Below are 25546 nucleotides of genomic sequence, written 5' to 3'. Positions count from 1 at the left end.
AGCCTCCGAGCCGAGGGCCGGCGCGGGGGGAGCCTGGAGAACCGAAACATTTTAAGCTCTATTAGAAAGGGCAAAAAGTCAGCGGGCTTTGAAATGAACGCGCTCAGCAGGAGCGGTGGAAGCATTTCCAGGAGACAGCGGGAAGGCATTTGTTTTCTTGGCTGGCACCAAAGCGCCGGCTCGCCCTGCCGTGCACAATGCCTGCTCTCCTGTGGGGCCATCGCACCTCGGGCAGGGACAGCCACCCTGTGTCCCCCGCCGCTCCGCCCCAGCCAGCCGCCCACCCTTCCACCGCCCGCAAGAGCAACCCTCTGCGGGGGAAGCAGGAGCCTCCTTGCTCTCCCTTAAATCGCCTGTGTTTGCACGTCTCCCCGAGGGCTGGATGGGCAGAGGTCAAAAAATGACCATAACGGCTCCTACCCACAGACCACAATTAAAAAATAAAAATTAATTGATTATGAAACCAACTTTTCAAAACAGTATTTTTTATTTTATTTTTCAGTGTCTCCTGCTTTGCATAATCCCTTCTCTGCCCAACTCTACTTGCAAACACTGGCCAGTCCATTTCTAATTTCTCAACCCCCAGGCTAATTCTCACAAATAAAACTCAAGCCAAAGGGTGAGACAATGCCTGACATAGGAGCTGGGGTTCCACAGACTCCACAGATCCAGAGGGCAGCTTGCCTCCAGCTACGGGGCAGGATCTGACCCACATTTTACTGCACTTGAAGTCTGAGAGACTTACTGTGAGACTAATCTGTGTAGCTTGGCTGAAAACCAGAGCAGCAAGCAGGGAGAGGCTTTGGCCAATCCCATGAAGTGGTCCAGAACTGGGAAAGATGTACAGGTGGGCTGTGAGTTGTAATGAGGTCCCTACTATACAAAAAACAGAGATATTTTTCTTCTGCTGTTCCCAGGTGTTTATAGACTGGACCAGAGGCCTACCCTCTCCACTAGTAAAATTTTCCCAGTAAAGGCAGACCCCTGGCACTGTCACATTTTGTCACAGTGAGCTGCAGACTGAAACAAGCAGTGAATGGCTTGTGCTCAGCATGAAGGGTACACAAACAAAAGGCCACTACACATCCTCTGCCTGCACATCAACCAGGAGGGAAATGTCCCCAGCTTCAGGTCATTTCACATTTACAGACATCATAGCTGATAGCAAAACCGTTCCTTAATTTTCATCTCTCTGACGGACCCAGGTCCTCAAAACCATTCAAACTCACCCACGTTGGCTGACCTGGCCTGGATGAGTAATTCCCTCAGCTGTGCTGGTAGAATTGCTGAGGTGTGTGGGATGGAGGGATGACGAACATTTTGAATGGCAACTGCTTCAGCTGTATCAGCTGCAGCCAGACCAGCCTTGGGAGCCTGATTCACAGCAGGTGTCCTTTGGCACCAGGATTCCAGGCTGGCTGGCCGGGCTTGGCCAGTCTTCCATTATTAACCAGGTTGTCTGCTTGCTCTCCAGCATGGTTTTAGTCCAGTCTCCAAAATGCAGAATAGATAAGGCCACTCTCTTTTGAGGGGAAAGAAAGTTCAGCTGTGTGTGTATAAGCTGTGTTGTGGCACTTGGCCTCATGAGCCCTGGTCTGTTTATTTAAGAGTATAGACATAGTTCAGGTAGAGTAAGCCCAGAGCTTCACAACAGGGGTTTGCTGCTCCCAGTTCACAGACAACCTGCCACCTGACAGGCTCTGACACTGCTTTGGTTCACAGGAAATTAAATCTCAAGACAGAGCCTGGCTGACTCCACAAGGAAAATATCCTCTCCAGTGCATCTTTTTCTCAGTCCCCTTGCTCACAGGCCAGCCAAGGTGAGGGAAAGACACATGAAGATGGACAGATCTTTATGTCTCCTTCTGTAAGAGATGTCTGTGTTACTCAGTGTGAGGGGATCTTTAAGCCCTGACTGCTTGCAAGCCTCATCCCCACAGGGTTTCTTAACACCTGTCCAGAGTTCCTTACAGTGCTGGCTGCTACAGTATTTTTAAAGTAAATTTACAATACACACACTCAATGTCATTGTTTATAGTTTGTTCACTTTTGTAAAGAGTGTAAGGATTGTTCCAGAAGTTGTTGGAAGATAGCAGACCCCAGATTCATGTAATTTTGATATTCATACTTTATTACACTTATGAGACTTGGACAGATGTATGGGGCAGTGTCCCCCACTTCTCTATCTTTAATCTGCAGTAGCTGCCATGCGCGCAGCTGTGCTCTCACTGACCAAATGACTGCTTGATCTTGTAATTTTTCCAGGCCTAACCTTGCTGGAGGAGATCAACCCAACCTTCTGGTGAAGCTGACACAACATGCGGGGGAGCCCTGGGGAGTGGGTGCCCCACTCTTTGGCCCACAGCCAGGCCTTGTCCAGCTAGCACTAACTGTGTGAAGGTCCTTCTTCTTGCACATAGACACTTCCTTGTTGCAGTCTCCCAGCTCAGCATTGGGCTCCCAGGAGTGAAGACATAACTCCTTCAAGGTGACCCTATAGGACTAGGAAATCTTGTTCAGTTACTCAAAAGCCTTGACTGGAAGGAGAGGAGTTGCTTCTCCAGTTTGTTTACTGATTTGGGGTTTGTCTCTGCTCGCTTGCTGAACAACTCATTGATTCTGGTCCCTGCTATTGTCACCCAGGGGTAACCCTATGCTGGTGATCAGTGCACCCCTGTGAAGGTTTGCTTCTGGCTCCTTGCTCCTCATGCTGCTAAGCAGTTTGTTGTCCTGAAAAAGAGAAATTATTTCTTTAGAAGGATCTGCTAGTTGGCAGCAGACTATTGCAGAAGACATTTTGTTGTACGAAATGTACAAAGCAACAAAGACTATGAAAAACAGAGGCTTTTACACTGTGCAAGTTTTATAGTCTGAAAATTCTTCATGGCTTTGTGAGCCTTTTTTATGGCTTTTATGAGAGGTAACCATTAAACGAGGTGGGAAATCAGAGCTACAGATGCATTTGAGCCTCAGCCATCTTGACAGGTCTTGGCCTTTGGGTGAGAAGGTGCTGATGCAGCATGGCAGGGCAGGAGGCAACACAGGGTCCATTTGCAGTTCTGCAGAGGATGATCAAGGCTTACAGCACAAATATCTCACCTTTGAAATTCCAGTGCTATCAGGACTGAATCAGTGTAAATCCAGAAACTCTGGCCATCAGAAGCTTTCTGTGGAGCCTTTGTGTAACAACTATTCCTCAAAGCAGAACTCTTTCCCAAATGGGATTTTGGAGAGAAAGTGCTTCAGTTTATTTTGATGTTTAAATTAATTTACTCTCAAACATAATTAAAGTAAAATTGTTGTTAAATAAATTGTTGTGAACTTTTCCTGAGATTACGAAGTTGCTAACATTTCTGTGAATTCACTTTAGTGTCAGGAGTTCTCCAACCCTTTTAACTTCAGAGAAGACCCACCCAACTGGAATATCAAGAAATAGCATGATGTTGTCCTTCAGATAAGTTGAATTTATTGTTTCTGCATGAGATGCTGGCTCTTCATTTACCTGGAACAGGTAAATTTTCTCCTTGTTTACTGCCCGCTTGCAATATAATTTCTCTTTTCATTCTCACGACATGTTAAAGATCAACAACTGCATTTTGTCTTGGAGCTGCTCCAGTTTTCATGAGAGATGCAGCAGTTCAGCTCGGGAACAATCCACAACTGTGACTTCTCTGCAGGACTCTCCTATCTCACATAACCACTGATCCCTTTCTGAGCTGAAAGCAAACCTCCGTGTGAAACACATTGATACGGCCACCTCAGCACACCCCTTTCTTTTCTTCTTCTTTTTTTTTTTTTTTTTTTAACCTGAATTCCTGCTGGCTCCCAATGCAAATAATTTCAGTCCTGCTTCACAATAGAGCAGGAAGGCTTTCCACTGGAAAAGCATTCAGTTTTGAAAGTGCTGGTGGTGCTGGGGAAGCTCACAGGTTGCAGCCAAGCAGGGCAAGATCACACTTCCAGGAAAGTATGACTAACCCGATTTCCACATTGACTTAGCACACAGAGTGCCCTGGTAAATATAGCACCTCAGAGGTCATAGGGATGGGGTGCTGGGGGTACAGTTCAGTTAATTTATGGCCAGGCAGTGCAAATCAGGGCATTCTGCCCTTTGATGTCAACTCTGTTATCGGCACCAGCTGGCTTGGTGAGTGAGATTAGTGAATGTGCATTATAAGGTTTCAGGGCAGGATGTTGTTTCCTGGATGGACAGAAATGGGACTGTGTGCCTGTCAGAGCTGATGGGCTGCTGATGGAGGAAAGTGTGTGGTGGGGAGGGGGATACCAATGAAACAGCTTATTAAGGATGGTGAGGCACCAGGTTGTCTGGAGAAGTGGTGGATGCCCCATCTCTGGAAGTGTTCAAGGCCAGATTGGATGGAGATTTGTGAAACCTGTCCATGTCCATGGCAGTGAGGATGAAGCGAAATGGTCTTTAAGGTCTTTTCCAACCCAAATCATTCTGTGATTCCATGATTCTGTGAATCCGTGACATCTGCAATTGCACACTCCATGAGCTGTTTAACCCCCCTTGACCTCCAAAGGCTATTTACAGGGTAGCTGTAGGTGTGAGCCAGCTCTTCTACTGCTGGCAACAGCACAATGGCCTGTGGTCCTCAACACCTATTTGTCTATAAGTTGTTCAGGGAGTTGTCTGGTCACATAAGAAAAATGTCCCTCGTCTCCTGTCTGCACATGCCAACCAAACAAGGGGTCATGTTTTGGATGCAGAGTCAGGACCCTGAGGAACCTGAAAAAGAAGCTGGGTACTGTTGCCCTAACCTACTTAAAGCTTCTCTCATCAGTCTCAGACAGATGCTCTCTCCTCTTTCACTGCCCATTTCCTCCTAACAATCTGACTGGTACTTCTTTCAAAAACAGTTTCCTTGTATGAAAGCTAGTAGTGAAATGTCTCAGTATTTTCAGATAAAACAGTGACAGTTCTCTTTAAAACACAACAATGTAGGCAGAATGCACAGTTGGGAAATGCCTTGGCACTGCCTCTCCTTGGTGAACCTATCCAGTGTCTCCATAGCATCTCTGCTGGTGATGAATTAGGATGCCTCTGCCATGTGCCAAAAGGTGCCTGGTGCACCACCAAGCCTCCATGGGAGCTGTCCTTCAGTGACTGCGGTGCATGACATGGCAGATACTGCATCACTGCCATGTTCACTTTCCTGTAGCTTTAATTAAAAGAGGAAAGATTTACAGGAGCATTGAAAGCATTAGAAGAAAACTTTCCACACTTCTGAATTTTGATTCCTTTCAAAGAAAAGACTACAGGAATTTGTATATGAAAGTGTACACATACAACCAAAAGAAACAAACAGCAGCCTTGTTTGTTTACCATGTCCAAAATCCACTGGAAACTGGAGAATGTCCCACTGAAAACACCAAAAAAGAAGAAATCTTGTGTAACGGGTGAAGCAACAGAAGTGCAATCTAGTGATTAGAGCAGGGGCAGGACTGACAGGATGTCTTTCTGGCAGTGGCGTTATTCCTGGCCTTACCACAGTGTTCCTGTGTGCCTGGCCAGGGGCTGCAGGGCCAGACAGTGTAAGCATGTCTGGGGACACGCTGTGAGCAAAGCTCTGAGGCTGCAGCCAGAGCACTTCAGGAGCAGCTAGCTCTTGGAGCAGCTCGGGGGCTGCTCTCATAATCCAAGACAAGGAGTGTGAGGCCATCACATGGCCTGGTCTGGCGCAGAGATCTACAGAAGGGCCACCATGGGAACGTTTTCTCGTGAGAAGGGGACACAGGCATCAAGTCAGCCACGGCATCACTGCCTCTAGGCAGTGACTGGGGTTTCTGCAGCTGGGATAAGGCAGGATTTTGAGTTATGACTTTCTGATCCCAAATCTGGGGCAGCAGATCGGCATGTGGCCTCCTCCCCTGCATTTGCATTTCCACCTCATGTGGTCACAGTGGAGCTTACTGGACTTGGGAGACCAAGAGCCCTCATTCCAGCACACCTTAGGGGAAGGAAGGAAATGGGACTTAAATGCAGGTTGTCATTTGTGGTCTAATCAAAGGAGCTTCACCTTCTGCTCTCATCACCCTCTGGCTGAATTTCCTCTCCATGGGAAGGATAAGTGAGGTGGGTGAGGGAGGGACATGGATTCAGAGGCAGCAGCCACTATTTATACCCACTGCACATTAAAGGTGACCGCTCTGGGCTGTCCATGTCCTCCTCACTGGCTGCCTCACCAGGCTCAGATAACAAACAGCCTGGCTGCCCTGCAGATCTGTGGCAGGGATTATCTGCTCGTTTGAAGTGATATATAGCTGGTCTCAATCAGAAATCTGACCGCATCAGGTTTGCATTAGCTTGTGCAGAGGTAGTAGTTTCACACGCTGACATGGTAGCAATTAAGGGAGTTGCTACTGGTTCTTACCCCGGGGTACAACTTTGTTTTGTTCCTTGCAGATTAGTGAGGCTGCATGAGTTTCCACACAGTTTTCTTTCCTGTAGACCCTGGCTATTTCATGTTGAACCCTCTGGGACCATTTATTAGACCACACAAACAGTAATTATTTCCCGAAGAAGCCAAAGGTGTTCCAGACCTCTTGCATGGCCAGTTATAAAAAATATTGTGAATCTTAGCAAGGGAAGGAATTTCACTGAAGCAAAAGAAACCAAAGAAACTACACAAATGCAGGGAATAAAATAATTTTGCATGGCAGGAACAGAAATAAATCTCTCTTCAAAAATGCATCATTGTGCCTTTCTTGACATGGGAGGTGAAAATGAAGGAGAACATTCCCCCTTCATTTGCTCCCTTGGCTTCTTGCTTTGGTCAAGGCCACAAACCTCATCTCCTCTTCATGTTAAACCTTCCTGAGGGACCCAATTATGGCCTGGTTGCTGCTCACATCAGCTCACTGGGAGTACCCACATTTATTTTATGACTGAAGCTGAAGGCCTGACGTGCGGGAAGGGGTTGGATGTGCCCTACCCTTGGAATCAACAACTTACTATGAAAGAAGTTCACATGAAAAACAAGTGAGATGCATACAAGTTGTAGCAAATCAAGACAAACACACACACACAAAAGCAACTATCTGAGCCGAAACTCAGCCTCTTACCACTACGAGAGCAAATGCTTTCACAAAACCAGCTGCTTTCAGATGAACTTTAGTATGTGACAGTTTTTCATCTTGGGGACCACATGCCTCTGTGTAGCAGCTGAACAAGCCCATGTCTTGTGGATGCCATATGAAATGACTGCTGTTCATTACTTTCTGGAGTTCCCTCCTACAATATTCTGAGGCAGTCATGCAGGGGAAGTATCTTATTCCAAGCCCATTGTGTTTCTCTTAGCATCTGCATGAGTCAGGACTGATTTATTTTCATGTGAATTGAGGGACAAAATTCACATCTATTAACTTCAAAAATGTAAAATTCCATAGCCAAACTTTCTTCAGTCTTCTAAACCAAACCATAAAAATACAGGAAGAAGAAAAATTAATAAAATAGCAATTTGCTGCCTGCCCAAAGGCAATAGATGATCACGTTACCCCAATATCATCTTGTTAACATCCACTAACTTAACATCATTAAATCATTTCACAGCAGGCTGACAATTACTGATCTCAAATATATAGAGTCACTTACTGCAAGTGACCTAAGCTGCCATTGCTATTGGATGACTTGGGCAGCTCCTCTATGCTGAGTGTCCTGAAAGCTTTCTGAAGAGCTGTCATTGCTCATGCACAGGACTGGCCCCAGCAAAGCTTCTGGATGGGAACTTACCAACGTTGGATGCTTGGCATTGCCACAAGCACAGCTAAGCAGAGGGAGTGGACAGGCACAGGAATGTCAGTATGAGTGTTCTCAGCTCTGATGCCCACACTTTGGAGGGCTGCAACGTACAAATACAGCCAGCACATGAAGCAAGGAGGCTGGTGTTTCCAACAAGCTCAGCTTGGATCTTCGCAGCAATTGCCACAGCAGCTGTTAAGTCCGTAGATCTTTTGAAAGGCAAACATTATAGCTGTGTGTTTGTATGATGGCAAATCCAGCTGTAAGCCACCAGCTGAGGATTTTCCTGAGAGAGTGAACGGCCTGCTGCAGAGACCTGACTCCTGTCACGTTTTTTAGCTTGGGAAGTGACGCTCCTGCCACTTGTGCCTCTCAATGCAGCTGGCAAGCGAGAAGCAGTTCAGTGCCACACAGCTTTCCTTTACTGGCACGTACTCGTGACAGGCAGTCTTTGGCACCACTTGGCAGAGGTGTCTGTGTCAAGGCTGGACTTCCACAGACCCAATTCTGTCTCTGTCAACATCTGGTGCTGAGCTCTAGGCCAGGAAGCTCTCAGCTCCAGCAGCTGCAAACTCTCCCTGGCTAGGAGTCAGTCCATGGGTTTCTTAGCTGAGAAAGTGTACTTGAGCTGGTCTGCATGAAACTCTTCCTCTACCAGCAGCAATGTGGTGGTGTGAACGAGGCCTCTGGGAAACCAGCCACAGTCCTTGGTAGACTTGTCCTGGTTCTTCACAGCAGGGGTCACCTGTTAGTACTTCCTGCACACTGCTACACCTAGGCTTTGTTATGGGGAGCACTCCACCTCTTCCAGCCCCATGGAATCCTGAGGACTGTTTGTCTGTCTCTGTAATTAACAGGACTATCTCTGACATTAGCAGAAAAATGGCTATTTTTATATTCTTGTAGCACTTAAACTAGGAAAGCACTGTTGTATCAAGGAACACAGTGTGTGTGCATGTGCCAAGAGATTTCATGGATAACATAACAGTTATGGATTTAATGCCCTCCTCCACAGTTTCACCAACAGAGTGAAAAGCAACAGAGCATTTTCCATGTTAGTGGCCTCAAATCCAAACAGACTCCTTGTCTTCCTCTTGGTTGAAGTTTAGGTGCTGTTTTCCTTTACAAAGACACAAGTGACAAAGACTCCAATAAGCACAATTTCAATGGCTTTCTAAACTTATCCCATGACAGAGCAGGCGTGCTGTATTTTCTAGGGCTTACAGGGTATTAAGACAAAATCAACTGACAGTTCAAAAGAGGCTGGGAACAGAAATTCTCGTTCCATTTATTGTACTATTTCTGATGGCAGCTACCACCTACATTTCTTGCTGTTTACTTTTCAAGAGGTCAACAGCCAGTGTCTGCAGGAAGGATGTCCCTGGGAGTTATAATATTCTGACTGTGTGGTTCCTTCCAGCAGCTTCTGTCTTTTACTGGTCCAAGGTAGTTACCGTCTTTCTATATTTTCTTCACTGCATCTTAAATTCCGCATATATGTATATATGCATCCCATTAGCCAACCCTCCTCCCTACTATTTATGAGAAAGTGTAACAGTGATGATATCGACTTCCAGTTTTGAGCCACAAGATTGATATTCCTCCAAAGTAAATACTGGCCTTGGCGGTGCCACAGTCAATATTTACTTTGAGTAAAATAAATCTTGCTGACAACCAAAACCTGAAGTCAATATTGGCTTGTTGTAATCCAGCTGGTATAAAGTAATCAGTTTCCTTTATAATACCTGAATGCTTTATGCAAATATTTTCAAGTTAAAGGTGGTCTCTACATTCCTGTAATTGTAAATGTAGTGCTGAAACCATCCCCCCATTTTCAGTCATCACAAACTTGAGAACTCTCCAAGAGAGAGAGTATGAAAGCTCTCCTATCTCAGAAACAATCTGTGAGTGACTGATTAACTATCTCATCTGTGTACTTTGAGGCCCAATACTTCAGTGTCTAAGAGTCGTCCAAATCCTTAAGAGAGGCAAAGTTAAAAAAAAAAAAAAAAAAAAAAAAAAAAAAGAGTACCTTTTACTAGAACAGGCAATATAACTGAGAAAGTGGGTAAACTGGATACACAAACCTTAGGTCTAAAGATATGGACTCTTCCAGAAAACCCTGCATTTTGTTTATTTATACAATTATGTCTACAGCAATATCATTGCTGCTACTACCTCTAAGGATTGAAATAATATCTTCCTCCTAATCCATAGGGAAACATTTTAGTACTCAAAATAGGTACTTTTTAAATAGAGTTCCTTTGGCAACCAAGTTTCAGCAACCATCTCATTTGTCTGCTTTGCTGTTTATGTATTTATTGACCAGACACTCCAAGCTCAATAATGTTGAAGCCTGTTGGCTACCACCCCACCACCTTTGATAAATGTCAGATTCAAACTAATGGATGTCCTACAGGTTTTATGCAAACCTGGTGAAGGAAAGGGCCCTAGATTGGTTGTCCTCTGTTGGCCATGCCAGAGGATTTGGTCTGGGTAGTCAGCATGCCCAAGCCCTCTGCCCACTGCAGCACCTTCTGCTTCCTGTCCACGTGCCAGCCTGTAGGTGCAGGCAGCAGCACCATGGAGCAAACTGGCAGGTACAGATTCTGGGCCGCAATCAGGGTGTAGAGCATTACTCCATAGAAAACAAAGTTTGATTAATTCTGCTGACTGTGAAAATGCACCATTTAATTTTTTTTTGTGTGTAACCAAGTATATTGTACCAAAAGAAAGTTGAAATGAGGTCGTTCATTTAATTTGTAGTTCCAGAAGGGGTGGGTTCTTCACAGAACATTTTGCAATTACTGTGACCAATGCACCCAGAAGCCTCTCTTTTAGCTGGAGCTCTGTTCCACTGAAGTGACTGTTGTAAGCTACTGTGGCCGTGAAGTCTGAGTGAAGCTCCCTCAGGCTTATATAAGCTTTGCATATCAGGACATAAATTGTGAGCCACTTTCCATATTCAGTGAGAAAACAGGAAAAAGAACAGAGAACTTTCAAATGACTCACTGATGGGCTGGGTTTTTTGTTCTCGTTGGAGCTTTTTAATTTCTAAATATAAATAATGAGTTGCAAGGACTAAAAAATAATTAACTAGATTTAGTTCTGAAGAAGCCTTGTAATTGTTACAGGGCACAGAGTTGCTTTGCTAGATTATTTTTCCTTTGGTTCAGGTTACTTGTGCAAAGATGTTGGTGGTCCTCACGTATTCTTAAAAGATATCTGAACGGAGCACTCACCACTCCCTGCAGTGTGATTCTGTCTGATTAGCAATCTCTCTGGGAGGTCAGTGTCCGGAGCAGTTTGTGAGTTGCATTATAAAATAAATAAATAATAAGAAATTGTAATGCTTACAGTCAGTGGAAGACCACAGGTGCAAAAGGCAGCAGACTCTATCAACTGCTAGTGCTATGGTAAAGCCTAGTGTTCCCCTCAATAATACTGTAGCCATTCCAAAGGAGAGGGATGCTTTCCACCAGGAAGAGGAAGATCTGACAGGACAATGCTCTGGACTATTTGCAAAGATATAAACCTGGGGCCAAGTCAGGGATTATTTAATGGAAACAATGAAGTTAATGATGCACATGTGAATGCCTCACATATTTCTACATGGCACCTTCCTCACTGGTCACCAGTTTCCTGAGTAAAGCAGGCCATGATGCAGGGTGGATTCTGCAGGTCTTTCCCTCTCTAAGCTTCTCCACATTCATAGTGGGCGAGTCTGACTTCAAGGTTGACTCTGCTTTCCAACCTGTTAGAGTGCCAGAAGTGCCTGCTCATCTGCAGAGGGCTGGGTCACCAGCTGCTTGCTCACCTCTCCTTAAATTCTAGCTCTTTACCTCATTGAAAGCTAGACTGCAATTTACTTACCAAACCAATTGGAGCTACTGCATTGATGTGAAGTGTTTGTAAATGACAAAAGCAGTTATGAGCAGAAAGCCAGAGGTGCATGATGGTACGAGGACACCAGCTCTGAAGCCTTGCACAATAACTCTGTAAAATGCTTCTTTCCATGGCAGGAAAAATTACCTGCATTTCTCTCGGCCAGCCATTCAGTCTGTACCTTCAATAATGCAAAATATCATCCTGTACTCTGAGCTGAAGAGGCTGTCATGAGACAGGTAACCCAGAAAGAGGGTTCAGTTTCTAAAAAAAAACCAGGGCTGGGGGATAACATAAATGACGACATCCAAGTATTAAAGTGACTCTCACAGAGATGCCCTTAAAAGCTGAGCTGACTCACAGGGAAGCATTTCACTGTTTCCGAAACACAGGACTTGTTTTCCCCACTGAAGGGACAGGAAAACCCCAAACCAAACAGACTTGAGATATTTCAGTTCTCTGTAACCCAAGTGAAAGCAAAATAAAAGCAAAGAAATACTGGACTTTCCCAGAGGATGGAAATTTTTGCCTAGCTGCAATCCCACAGTGTCAAGGCAGCTCTTTCCTTGGGCCTTTCCTTTAACTGTACCAGAGTTGTACCGGAAAGCACAGGCCATACTTGCACTAAGCCTGACTGTGGTCATTAGCAGCACACCTCTGCTTTCACAGGCTTGTGCCTGGTGAAAGAGAATCAAGCACAGTTTTAGACCGTGTTGTGTTTCTGGGTGCTTGGCAGCACTCCCATGTCAGAGGTTCGGGGCCGCCTCCTCATGAGCACCCTGTGCCTTTGCTGAGCCCGGCCATGGCAGCGCAGGCACCCGGCACTCCAGCCCGCAGCTCAAACGGGAAGAGCCCCAGCCCCGATGCTCCCTGCAGGACTCCCTGTCCACCCGAACCGCTGCCCTGCCCATCCCATCCCTGCCCAGCCCTGCCCAGCCCAGCCCAGCCCATCCCTGCCCTGCCCTCAGCTCTCAGCCCCCGCTGTTTCCTCAGCATGGGCGCAGAACACGGCGAGTCACTCCAGAGCGGCAGGACAAGGATTATCAATGCCGGCGGAGCATGGCCCCAGGGCTCGCTGACTGGGGGAGAAGGACAGCTTTCAGCCAAGGCTGCTGGCGTGACAGCAGGGGTCGGTGGGATCCTGGCGACTCCTAACAGCTCCAGTTTGATGCCTTTGTGGGCTGCATACTGCCTGAATGATCTGAGGGGGGGGTCTAGTGTGCTCAGCATTTGGAAAGCACCAGAGCACCAGGGCTATGGGCAGAAGGATTTAACTAGAGATCTAAAAGGTTAAAAAAAAACCAAAAGCACCTAAACCAAATCCAATGTTGAGCCTAAAACCTGATCAGTGCACAGGTAGTCGGTGCTGCTGTGTGACTTGGCCTTGCTGTCTGACGCCTGGTCTAATAAGCAAATGCCATGACTCAGGTAATCTTCCCTCTCTCTCTCTCTTTCTCTCTGTCTCTGGATCTCATTTCATTTCGCAAGCCATGGCATGAACTAGCTTAGCCTTGCAATAAAAAATGGACTCACTTCCTAAGGGCAGGCTAAAATAACCTGAGGATTTTTTAAATGGTGCTTTTACCTTCTTAGCCACAACAGAAAGACACTGGGGATTTCTGAAGATTAAAAAAAAAAAAAAAAAAAAAAAAAAGAAAGTAAAAAATCAGGTTTGTTAAACACAGCTGAGATGTTATTTCCAGCCCAATTTTCTCTGCATCTCTGAGTTGCTCCTTTTCAGTAGAGAATCTGTGCCTCTCCGGTGTCTAGTGCTTGACAATCAGCACTTCTTCTCTCTTCCCTGAATGGTAAAGCCGGGGGGAGGGAGAGGGCTGAAAGTAAAGCAAAGAATTGTTCAGATTGCCTAGATCCCTCCAGGAAGTGATCTTTCTGCTTTTACTCCAGACACACGCCTCCCAGCTAGCCAGCGGCTCCAACTAATTAGCACACGTGATGGGAATAGGAAACAAAGCCACAAACAATAGTAGCGTGGGAACGCAGTGTAAACTGCAATTACATAGACCCCCCCTCCTCCCCCGCCCGCCCCCCACTCTGCCCTTTTCCAAATAAATAAATAAAGGCATAAATAAATAAATAAGTGTATAAATCCGAAATAGCTGCCGACAGTGCGGCAGATAAGCGTGGGAGGCAGTGCAAACTGTGCTGGGGAGGAGGTAAAGATCGGCGTTTGCAGGGCGAGCAAGAGCCAGCTATTATTTTCATTCCATACTTCAAGTATATCGAGGCCGCTTCGTTTCCTTTTGTTCAGCGTTGGGGCACAACAGCAAAATCTGTTTGGGGAATTTCAGCACTTGCCAGGTCATGGGGGAGGTCACTCTACTTTTGTTGCAAGAGAGGCAGAAGAAGAAAGAGGGCAATCAAATATCCTCCTTGAGACAGCTTACAAGCACATGTCTCATGCTGTCAGGGGGCTAGGCTCCAGTGTGACACTTCCAGCTTCTTGTCCTCCTGCCAAACTGAATATGTTTGGTATACGTTATATATGTGAGAAGTGGTCACCACTTCCCTGGCCGAGCACAGCTTTAAGGCACAGTATAAGGGAGCTATTGTGTGGGATTAAACACATTTGCTGTGGTATAAGCATTAAGAGCGTGTGACTGTTTGCACTTGCTTTAGAGCACCGTCATTAATAGTGACTGTGGAGGTGCTCCTGGAGAGCTCATCATCCTGGCATCTCGGTGCTCGCACAGTTATGTATTGAGAGCCATGTCCCAGAGGTTTGGTTTGCTGACAAGTAAACACAAGGGATTTTCATCATGGCTGGAGCAGTATGAATCAAGAGAGGCCTGGGTATGCCTGGAAAGTAACTGCTGTAGCTGACCTGGCATGCTGCTTTGATGTTGTCTTTTCCCATATAACTGAGATTTTCTGGAATAAATCTTTCAGATGGGGGCTGTTTTGGAAGAAAACTGTTTCCCCTGGAATAATTTTTCATTTTTAGAACCAACTAAAATGAAGGTTACTCAGAGAACAGTGGATCTATAGAGGATAGAGGTTTTGCATTGCTATACTGGTCAGCTCTGCAGGGTCCACAAGTCTTGACTTTACTGAAACTGACAGGAATGCTGCTGTTTTTAAGAACCGTGAGCAAGACTGAAGTAAAGCAAGTCACAGGAAAATACCCTTAGTGTCAGTGCAGGATGTTACAAAGCTTTCATAGCACTTCAAAGTTGGTTTGAATCTCAAAATTATGACCCCTCAATTTGGAGTCAAAATGCTCAAGTCAAATGGTAGGTACAGTATCTAACTCTGTTCTGGCAAAATCACAGTGACACTTCTTTTCTGTGGTTTATTTTTTTCCTGGTATTCCATAACATAATGGAAGAGACAACTGATGATAGGATTTGAGTTTGGTGTCCTCCAATATCCAAATACTCTGACTGTCTGGAATAAGGTTTCACGTTCAAACTAGTCAAGCTTAGTCATTACCTAAAGTAGGCAAATCTTTGCTACTTTGCCAGGATGTCCACAATGAAACCTCAGCCAAAGCCCCGACTAACTTTATGGCAATTGAAAATCCCTGGCACTTTCTCACTCTTGTCACACATGCTAAACATCCCCTCACAGTTCATCTCTCTGTGGCTGGGGAGTGTCTCCTGTAGTGGCTGCTTCCCCAGGTCTAACTTTTGCTCAGGTGGCTGATCCCCGTGGGACAGCAGCTGTCTGGTAAAGCCTAGGCAGAAAGGTGTGAGGTGAATACAAGTTATCATCTGAGAGAGAACAGATGCTCTTCTGGGAGTCAGTGCTCGCCACTTCAGATACAGAGTATTCACCATTTTCATATAACTCATCTGTGCAATGGTCTTAATAGCTGGTACCTTCAAATGTCATGGATTAATAATTTGATTTGCTTTATTTCAAACTGCCCTTAGCAACAGCTACAGGGTATTCTCCAGTTTCATTTTTATTTTGTCACAATGAAATTCAGTTCAAATAAACTTTTTTTAGATAAAAATATTGTTTGTATTAGCCAAAAAGCCAGGTTTTCCCTTTGAAAGATCATACTATAAAAAATTAGTTTTCATGGTAAAACAGAAGGTCTGGGAGTTGTTCTCTATCCTACACCTCCTAGCAAGAATGGGTAGTACACACACATTTTCCTCAAAGCTGCATCTTACTGGCAAAGAAAACTCAAAGTAGGTCTCAGACTGTAAAGTCTTCGGAGCAGGGACTTCCATATATCACTGTATAACACAAAGCATGGTTTGAACACTGTATTTAAAACACTGAAGTTGTAAAACTTCACAGGAAAACAGCTAGCCAGGCTGCTCCTTGTTGGACTGTGGAGATTTCAACAGCATGAAACCAGAGCAAGTTTCTGCATTATTATTCCTCAGTACATTTATGAGAAACACTGTAGGAACAGAACAAAACTATTTTGGCAAACTTCAGAGAACTTGGTTTAAAAAAGTTGGCAAAAGGAAAACCTGGTTTTACTCTGTGATATTTGGTGCCAACTGTCCTGTGATAGTGAGGAGTGACTGTGATAGTGAAGAGTGATCACTGGTGTAAATGAACTACCCATTTACAGTGAAATTGTCACCATGGTGGGATGGTGTCAGTAGTTGACACAATTTTGGGGCCATTGTTCCCTCTAGATTTGGCAATGCTGTCAGAGGCTGTCCTGCCAATACTGTGTTGCTGACTTTTTGTGTGATTTTACATGAGGTGCACTGTTATACATTTGGATAGGGTGTCACTTTCCCATGATTAAGATCAAAGGTGCTTGCTAGTAAAACCAGAATTTCCTACACTGTGCCATGTCAAGTTTGCCTCCTTTTGCATCTATTCTGAGACAGCCATTAATTAACAGCCATTAATGGCCTGGTGTCATTCTTCCTGCAGGGTCTTCCTGTGTCTTGTAGTGTCTTTCCACAGGACAGCTTGTGTTGTGGAAATGGAAGAAGGGATATTTATGGAAGAAGCTGACATCTGTAAGAGCCTTAGGTCAGATGGAACCTTGCATAAAAAGAGAAAAGAGGCAAAATTTATTGGAAAGGAAACTAGGTAATAAAATAGCCAATCTGCCTCTTCCCTCCTCAGTCACAGGGCCGATGAAATATGAGGTAGCTTTGCCTGTCAGCAGCTTGAATGTGCAGTCACAGATTAGCCTTTTGCACAGTTACAACACAGGTCTGGTTTTGGAGATGGGCTGAAGCCTAAGCAGGTAAATGCAAAGAGTACCTGTTGGAGCCATCCAGAACAGATATCTGTTTGCACTGCTTCTCTTATTGTGCTGACAGCACTAGTCTTGCTTATTCATAGCTATACACTGCTTCCAAAAGATGACACTTGAAACTCATCCTGCAGCAGAAGCACTGCAGCAGGAGCATTCTGCTTACAGTGAAGACTTTGATGTAAATATTATTTATCCCTGTCCTTGTCCAGCTTGAAGAGAGGAATTCTTGATGATCTGGCTAGCACTACAGATGCATGTGAATGTGTGAGGTTTATGTCCTTCTGCTGCAGCAATGGCTCCAGCACAAAGACACTCAGTGCCTGTATGGCAGAAGCTGGGGCCAGTGTGCTTAGAGAGCACCCCAGCCTAACTTCTGAGCTGGCTATTTGGACCTCTGGCATGTGCAGACAGGAGTGTCAGAGTTCAGCTCCTGAGGAAACACATTTATAGTCACAGTACAGCTAACAGATCATGCAAGGAGTCTAAAACCCTCCTGTGTCACTCCCATTCACTTCTCCAGCACTTCCATTTGACCTGTGATAACTAGTTTTGCCATGTGTCAGTGGCACCAACAATCAACACTCAGCCAAAACTCTGTAAAGAAAAGAACAACATTTGGAGCGACAACCTCTTGCTTGCAGAGCTGATGCTGCAGCTGGATATATGCAGGGAGGGGAGGTCAGAGGGGAGCACTGATGTTTTTGCCTGGCTGCAATGTGAGTGCCAGAGCCACCAGTTGAATTGGGCACAGTAACCATAGCAACAGCGAGTTTCCGGGACTTGGGGTGACAGGTTGACGGGATTACTCTTCAAAGCACTTGCTCTCTTGGGAGAGAAAACCTAAAGGAAAGGGATGGGAGTTAATTTAGCACACACACACTGGAGCAAGGGTCAGCAGTGGCAGGTCTCTGCTGGAGGAAAGCCTGCAGCAGCAATAAACAATGCCATTTCAAGCACTTTGAGTAGCACTGAAATCACTATAGGGGAGCATCCAGCAAAGAAAAATGTGGGGTGCACACAAAAACTAGCACCACTCCTTCCAAAGGACAGTTGCCACAAGAGCTCCTGCATGTCTCAAACCTGATTCTCTGCTTTGGTGTGAGGGTTTTACCCTGTCCTGCCATTCCTGCTTCCAGCTCTGGGGGCCAGATGTGGCTGTAGACCCTGGATCTGGAAATGCAGAGTTGTGCCAAACCTGGAAGCAATGGGGAAACTGGGGCGGGGGGAGTGGCAAGAGGGGGCAAGTGTGGGGATGTGTGTGATAGGAAGGGTTGTGAGATGAAATATTTGGGTGGTGGGGCGACTGAGGCACGGCATGGCTGCAGCAGGAGGTGGGCATTTAGAAGGAAGAGGGCACTGCAATGTTAAGCAGGGAAAAGGGAGGCACAGTGACAGTGCAGGGGACGAGAGGAGGCTGTTATCTCCTAAGGTTCATAGCCTCATTGGTGCAAAGCTACCAGTGGGGGCTGAAATTCAGTTCTATTTAGAAGCATCAGCTTTTGCACAGTTTTAATTTCCTTAGGCTTTGGTGAGCAATGGGCTGCTCTCCTGTCTGCCCTTCTGGTGAGAGAGATGTATGACAGTGCGCTCTCGGTGTGTTGGTAATTTTGGGCTAACAAAATTTCCCTTTGGGCCATGGTTAACAATTAGACCAACACTTTGGATCCATGCCCAGTACCAGAAAAGCACAAGAGCAATTTAAAGCTGGTTTTGCTGTCTGCTCCTCCTAGTGCTGGATGGGAAGATTGAAACCACACAGGCAAACATTTCCTATCTTCCCACAGCTGCTGATAGCCAACTACAATTGCTCACACAGTGTGCAGGCACAGCTACACTCTACCTGCCCGTTCTTGTAAATCATTTACAGAAGTCGGTGTCTACACAAGCTCAGAAAGCTTCTTTGGAGGCTGCCTGGCCCCAGTGGTTCACAGAGCTGAAGATGGGGGCAGCTCCAGCATCCAGCTGCTGGGAACCTGGGTGGCCACACCTCTACTCCCAAGCAATCGATGCTTAATCCCAAGGAACTTCTTCTTCCATGTTTGTTTCCTCCACAGTAGGAGAAGATATATATGTGCCTGGATGGGAGAGCTCAGATGTGTAAGTCTGCAGGCCAGAAAGGCAAGTGGTGCAGGCAGACAAGTTTCACAACAAAATATAGAGGCTGGGAAGGTGGATGTAAAAGAAGTGCTGACACAAACTCAATTAAAGCACTGCAGAAAGGACAGCTTTGTGAAAAAAATAATGTGGGAATAGAAGATTTATGTCATCTTCTGTTAGCTGCTTACAGGTGGCTACAGGATTGTTTCTATCTTCTTAACTGCAGGTCTTTTACTACTTTTAGCTTGGTCCCTACTTCCATTTCCCTCCTACTTGAGATGCTTTGCAAAAATATGGGCAACTCCATGAAAGAGGCAGCCCTGTGCTGGTAACCTAAACCAATGAGAGGCTGAAAGTAATTATTCCAGGGCCTTAGAATGGGAAAATCTGGGTCCATCAACTCTTTGCTCTCACATGATGCTCTTGGTTATCCTCCAGTCCATCCGATTGTGAAACGTGGAAGAATCAACTTAGAAGGGAGCCTGAGTTGAAAGGCTCCATGTAAATGAAAATTTAATTATTATGAAACCACCTCAAAGAGCACACCCTCATTTCACCTGTCCTATTTTGCCTGTACCTCAGCCTGAGAAAGCTGGCAGAATGAAGAGGACTTGCTGGGGGAATACTACATTCAGGCTGAGGGCCCTGCTGAGTGCAAGGCAGCATGTGCTCACAGTAAGCGTGCCAGCCAGACCTCCACACATCCTGTATCCAGTGCTGACCTTTCCTGTCATTTCTCCCTGCTTGCCAGCAAAGGCCATGTGCTTTCAGCTTCTTAAAAACTGTTCCTGCTTCTGCCCACTGCCACAATACGTGGTGGGGGGAGTAAACAAGAAAAGGACGTGGCTGGCAGATTTGCAGTTTGGAAGGGTACAGGAAAGAGGGATGCCTTTATTTCCCTTGCATTGCCAACAAACTGAAAACCCTGAGTTTAAGCCTCCTCAACTTTCTAGCTTTAGCCACTTTTTTTTTTTTTTTTTTTTTTTTTTTTTTTTTTTTTTTCTTTTTCTACTCCTGCCCAGGCTTTCCCTTCTTCTTTTAGCCTGGAAAGGAGGATTGGGGTGACCTTATCACTCTCTAGAACTCCCTGAAAGGAGCTCGTAGGCTTGTAGCCAGGTGGGGATCAGCCTCTGCTCCTAGACAACCAGTAACAGGACATTAGGACACAGTCTTAAGCTGTGCCAGGTGAAGTTCAGGTTGGACATGAGGAGGTATTTCTTCATAGCAAAGGTGATACCTGGAATGGGCTGCCAGGGAGGTGGTGGAGTCACCATACCTGGAGGTGTTTAGGAAAAGAGTGGATGTGGCACTTAGTGTGGCACTAGCCATAGTCTGGTTGACAAGAGGTCTCTTCTAACCTCGTTTATTCTGTGATTGTACTCACTCAGCCAGGCCCTTGTTGCCTTAGGGAAGCCCTCAGAAGCTTCATCTGCCTCTGCAGGGTGCAACGATTCCGCTGGGCTCAGGCTGCCGGGGACCCCAGCAGGAGGGGCTGGCAGAAGGACGGGTGGGAGCCCCGAGGGTGCTGCCCTGTCCTGCCCATCCGCACAGCATCCACACCGGCTCCCCAGCTGGGGATGTGCCCATTCCCACCCCTGCCCAACACCATCCGTCCATCCATCCATCCATCCATCCATCCATCCATCCATCCATATCCATCCATCCATCCACCCACCCATCCATCCATCCATCCATCCATATCCATCCATCCATATCCATCCATCCATCCATCCATCCATCCATCCATCCATATCCATCCATCCATCCACCCACCCATCCATCCATCCATCCATCCATATCCATCCATCCATATCCATCCATCCATCCATCCATCCATCCATCCATCCATCCATCCATCCATCCATATCCATCCATCCATCCATCCATCCATCCATCCATCCATCCATCCATCCATCCATCCATCCATCCATCCATCCATCCATCCCCCCCCGCCGCGTTCCCACGGCGGCACCTCCCGCGCGGCGGGGGCGTGGCCCCGGCAGCGCCTGGCGGCGATTGGCTGGGGCGGTGGCGGCGGCGGCCAATGGGGGCGGGCGGGGGCCGCGCGTGGCGGCGCTGGGCGGCGGGCGGCGGCGGGCGTGCTGTGCCGGGCTGCGTCCGTGCCCGCCGCCTCCGCATCCCTCCCTCCCTCTGTCCGTCCATCCCTCCATCCCTGCTTCCCTCCGTCCCTCCCTGCCTCTGCCCGCTGCCTCCTGCCCGCCCGCCAGGCGTGGGAACTCCATGGGAGAGACGGGCGCCGGGCGAGGCGCGGGACGCGCTCTGGGCGCGCTCCTCCCGCGCCCCGCCGCCCGCCGCCTCCCGGACGGCCGCCCGCGCCCCGCCGCCCCCGTCCCCGTCCCCGCCGTCGGTGCCATGAAGCGGGCGCACCCCGAGTACAGCTCGTCGGACAGCGAGGAGCTGGATGAGGCCGTCGAGGTGGAGAAGGAGAGCGCAGACGAGAATGGGTGAGCTGAGGCGGGCTGCGCCGCGCCCCCACCTCCCCTCCGCCCCGCGGAGCCCCGAACCCCCCGCGGTGACCGGTGTCCCGCTGCTCCCCGCAGGAACCTGAGCTCGGCCGCGGGCTCCATGTCTCCCTCCACCACCTCGCAGATCTTGGCCAGGAAGAGGCGCCGAGGGGTGAGTGCCCGCCGGCCGGCCGCGGCTCCCCGCAGCCCGGCACGGCCCCGCTGACCCCCGCTCTCTGCCCTAGATCATCGAGAAGCGCCGCCGCGACCGCATCAACAACAGCCTGTCCGAGCTGAGGAGGCTGGTGCCCAGCGCCTTTGAGAAGCAGGTAGCGCCCAGCGACCCTCCGCGGTGCCCCCCCATCCCTTCCCGGGAGGGAGCGTCAGCCCTCGGTAATGTCTCTGGCTCTGCCTGAAACGGTTCGTGCCTTCCCTTCTCTCCTAGGGATCAGCCAAGCTGGAAAAAGCAGAGATTCTGCAGATGACTGTCGATCACCTGAAAATGCTGCATACGGCAGGAGGGAAAGGTAAAGTTTTGTGCGTGACAGACTCAGCAGCCCTGCAGGGAGGCTGCTGGGATTGCAGCGCATTCCCGAGCATTGGCGATGCCTGCAGAAAGTGAACGGCAGCTCTCTTCCGTTTCATCAGGAATTAGGGACTTTCTCTACTTCACAAGATTTGTGGCATCACTAGCACTGAAAGGTTTTGCAGTGCTAGCTCTGAGGAGAGAGTTGTTCTAGAGGAGAGTGACTACGTCTCTCCAGCAGTGTGTCAGCACTGCGAAGTGAATCAGCTTTTGGCAGCTTGGAAAGCAGTTATTATTGATGTCTAATGCTTGTTTCTCTAATTTTCTGGAAGTTCAGAACAAAACTAGGAAAAAATACTGGATGAAATACGTGGTAAAAAGATTTAGCAAAAATGCTGAAAGGCCCTTTTAAGAAAAAAGTACTTTGCCTCCTCAAGTATCCCCTGATAAGTTAGGACTTGTGTTTCTAATGAATTTCAGTGTGCTGTGGTTTAACTTGCAAAGGGAGACAAATGGAAGGAACAAAAATACTTTCCTCCAGTGTCAGTGGGCAATTCCAGTTTAAAAATGGCAGTTTGTGACTGGTCTTGGGACTTGCAGCATCACAGCACAGATATAAAAGAAAAGCTTGTTAAACAGAAAAGGAAGGAAAAAAAAAAAAGAGCTTGGCAGCTAGTCTATGGTTGGGAATACTAACCACATCCAAGTGAAATATGCTTATAGGGGAGGGTGGAGTGGGGAGGCTACTTGTAGACAATGACTAGAAAACAACATCTTAAGACTTCATTCTCTGTTCTTTTCTCTTAGGTTATTTTGATGCTCACGCTTTGGCTATGGACTACCGGAGTCTCGGGTTTCGAGAGTGCCTGGCTGAAGTTGCTCGATACCTGAGTATCATAGAGGGTCTGGATGCCTCTGATCCTCTGCGAGTTCGACTCGTGTCTCATCTCAACAACTACGCCTCTCAACGGGAGGCAGCGAGCAGTGCGCACACTGGCATTGGACACATTCCTTGGGGCAGTGCCTTTGGACATCACCCTCACATACCTCACCCGTTGCTGCTGGCTCAAAATGGGCATGGTAATACCAGCACTACAGCATCTTCCACAGAACCACATCACCAGACCAGAATTGCTGCCCCACATGCTGAAACTTCCTCACTCAGAGTGCCCCCAAATGGCAGCGTCGGACCAGTGCTCCCTGTGGTCACATCTACTACCAAACTGTCTCCTCCTCTTCTCTCCTCCATGGCATCTTTGTCTGCGTTCCCCTTCTCGTTTGGCTCCTTTCATCTGCTGTCCCCCAACGTGCTGAGCCCATCTACACCAACGCAGTCAGCAGCGCTCAGCAAACCCTACAGACCCTGGGGGACTGAGATTGGCGCCTTCTAAGAACTGACTCTTTAGCAAGGGTGGGAAAGCCTCTAAACCCAGCTGAGCTGGGTTATGCCACCCTTAAAGCTGAAGTTCTTAGTAACTGGGACAAAGGTACAGCTTCACCTTAACTGAGTTTGTCTAAAAACTGTCTCATTGGATTTTTTTTTGTTTTCCACATTTTTTGTATTAACAGGTTGGTTTTTTTTTTTTTGATAGTTGCTGAAGTTGTCCAAAAATAAAATTACAGTAGTGGTTTGTTAACACTTGTCTTAGATCTCTGCTGAGCATTTAAGTCACTTTTGTAAACAGTTTGTTTCAAATGTTTCATTTTTCCTGAGTACATCAGACTGGTGTTTTTATGAGGAGATACCACCTATTATTGTTAGCGATGGCTTAGTTTTGTTACTAATTTTTCCAAGACCATTCTTCTCAGCATTTACAAGCTGTGTTTTTGTTAGTATTTTGACACTGAGATGTTCTATAAAGAATTGCTCTTTTTGTAAACTATGTTTGAGTCTTCTATTTCTGAGCAAAGCGTTGACAAATCAGATGGACCTGCTTGACCAGCTTCATCTAAGAGCCCAATTCCTCTTCCTTCTGAAGCCATTTGGTGTATTTGGCAATCTTATTCTAGTCCCTAGTAGATATGTACTCACTTCTTAGAACCACTACACTATTTCTTCCATCAAAAGGAGCAGTATGAGTGGAGAGGGTGCAAAAGTCAAATTGCACGCTGTATTGGTGGTGGGTTTAGTTGCTGGGGAAGTTATAGGATTAAAGTTGTCACCTGCAGTGATCTCCCAGCAAGAGCATCTTCATTCCATAGGGCCAGATCCTGCTTTGAGTGACAGTGGAGTAATTGTTCTGCTAGCCCGAATTCTTGCGTATCTGAGGTCAGACTTTTCTGTCAGCTTCAGATTTTCAGCTGAAACAGTTGATGCTGGTGTTTAAATAGCCAGTGGAATGGTACAGTGGGAACCTGTTCAGTTCACAGCCTTGTTGTTTAACAGATGCATCCTAACTAGGTGATGTTTCTATTGCGTTTTAGGTGCAGTTCAGTGCCACTCCTCATTTTTCAAGAGTTCTGCTGTGTTCTTGTGTGCCTGAGAGTGTGTGCATGTACATATATTTTGCTTGATTTCATAAGAATCTTAATCTGAACAGGTTTATTGAGTGAGTTCAACTGGAAGGGGTTTGCCTGCTCTTGTATCTGTGTTGTGGCTAAATAAAGGAGAAAGAACAAAGTGTTTTAAATGACATGCTTGTCTGATATATATCAGTGAAGAATTCTATGCCTGTGGGTGTCACAAGATGTCAAACGATTGCTACTTAGTCCTGCTGTGGGCATTTGTATTTGCTTTTTTCTCAGATATTACAGCAGGTGTAGCTAAGCTAGCTGAGTACGTGAAGAACCACAGTGCCTTGGAGTAACAGTCAAGGGAAGGAAAACGTAGGATTTCTTTTGCACATCTTTTATGCGCCTGGCAGTGTGTGGGCAGGTAGTGAAGATAGCAGGGTTCTGCTAAAGAAGGGGTTAAAGCTGCACTGTGCTTGAATATTCTTAGTGACTTGTATTAACATTAAAAAGTAATCATCTTTACAAATATGAAGTCCTTTTCTGTCTAACTCATGATCTTGTTATCTGTCCTACAGCTCTGGAATGAAGTTTGTACGTTAGAATGAGGTTCAGATCACATTCAGTTCATTAGTGCAGAATCTACCCCAGGTCTCTGATCCTGTATTTGTTTCTGAGTGGCACCACCAGTGTCTAACACCTTTGCTTGAAGTAAAAACCTGGCAGGATTACAGGCATATAGTTTTTCTCCTGATGCAGTCTGTCCTACCTGCAAATCTGTACCTGCAGAATTTCTGGAAGTACTTTACTTTCCTGTACATTTGAATTTATAGTGCGCTTGTTTTGGTAAAAATGGCACATCCTTGTCTGGATTTAGCTCTGCCAGAATAGCAGAAAGAACTCGGCCCTGTGGGAGACGAGAGCTTTGTTTAAAGAGGGGCTCTCAGGCCAATTAAGGAGTGGCATTGATGAGAGACTTTCTCGGAAGAAGGATTGCTGTGAGGCTGGAAAGAGCGGGAGAGCATTCAAGTGCGTAACCTTGTTTTACCTTCCTTCTGGGGCTGTAAGAGACCACTGCTAGAAATGAAATGCAAAACACTGTGGGAGCTAGAAATACATAGGTGTTATTAAGGAGAGATTATAGAACATAGTATTTCATG

The 25546-nt window shown here is 46.6% G+C and overlaps 1 protein-coding gene across 1 annotated transcript; it reads left to right on the top strand.

Annotated features, from left to right (window-relative positions):
- Window positions 1-21002: 21002 nt before the first annotated feature.
- Window positions 21003-24565, top strand: HEY1 (hes related family bHLH transcription factor with YRPW motif 1). Its single transcript, XM_038128589.1, has 5 exons — window positions 21003-21409; window positions 21506-21581; window positions 21655-21738; window positions 21855-21936; window positions 22743-24565. Exons 1-5 carry the CDS (start codon window positions 21186-21188, stop codon window positions 23324-23326), a joined length of 1050 nt encoding a protein of 349 aa, XP_037984517.1. The 5' UTR covers window positions 21003-21185; the 3' UTR covers window positions 23327-24565.
- The last annotated feature ends 981 nt before the right edge of the window (window positions 24566-25546 follow it).

The sequence above is a fragment of the Motacilla alba genome, chromosome 2 (assembly GCF_015832195.1).
Source record: "Motacilla alba alba isolate MOTALB_02 chromosome 2, Motacilla_alba_V1.0_pri, whole genome shotgun sequence".
Taxonomy (NCBI): domain Eukaryota; kingdom Metazoa; phylum Chordata; class Aves; order Passeriformes; family Motacillidae; genus Motacilla; species Motacilla alba.
This window is presented reverse-complemented; position numbering and strand designations above follow the sequence as displayed.

Coding starts and splice junctions, on each gene's coding strand:
- HEY1 (XM_038128589.1), top strand. CDS start 21,186: ATGGGAGAGACGGGCGCCGGGCGAGGCGCGGGACGCGCTCTGGGCGCG. Junction 21,582..21,654: donor CCAGGAAGAGGCGCCGAGGG/GTGAGTGCCCGC, acceptor TCTCTGCCCTAG/ATCATCGAGAAGCGCCGCCG. Junction 21,937..22,742: donor GCATACGGCAGGAGGGAAAG/GTAAAGTTTTGT, acceptor CTTTTCTCTTAG/GTTATTTTGATGCTCACGCT.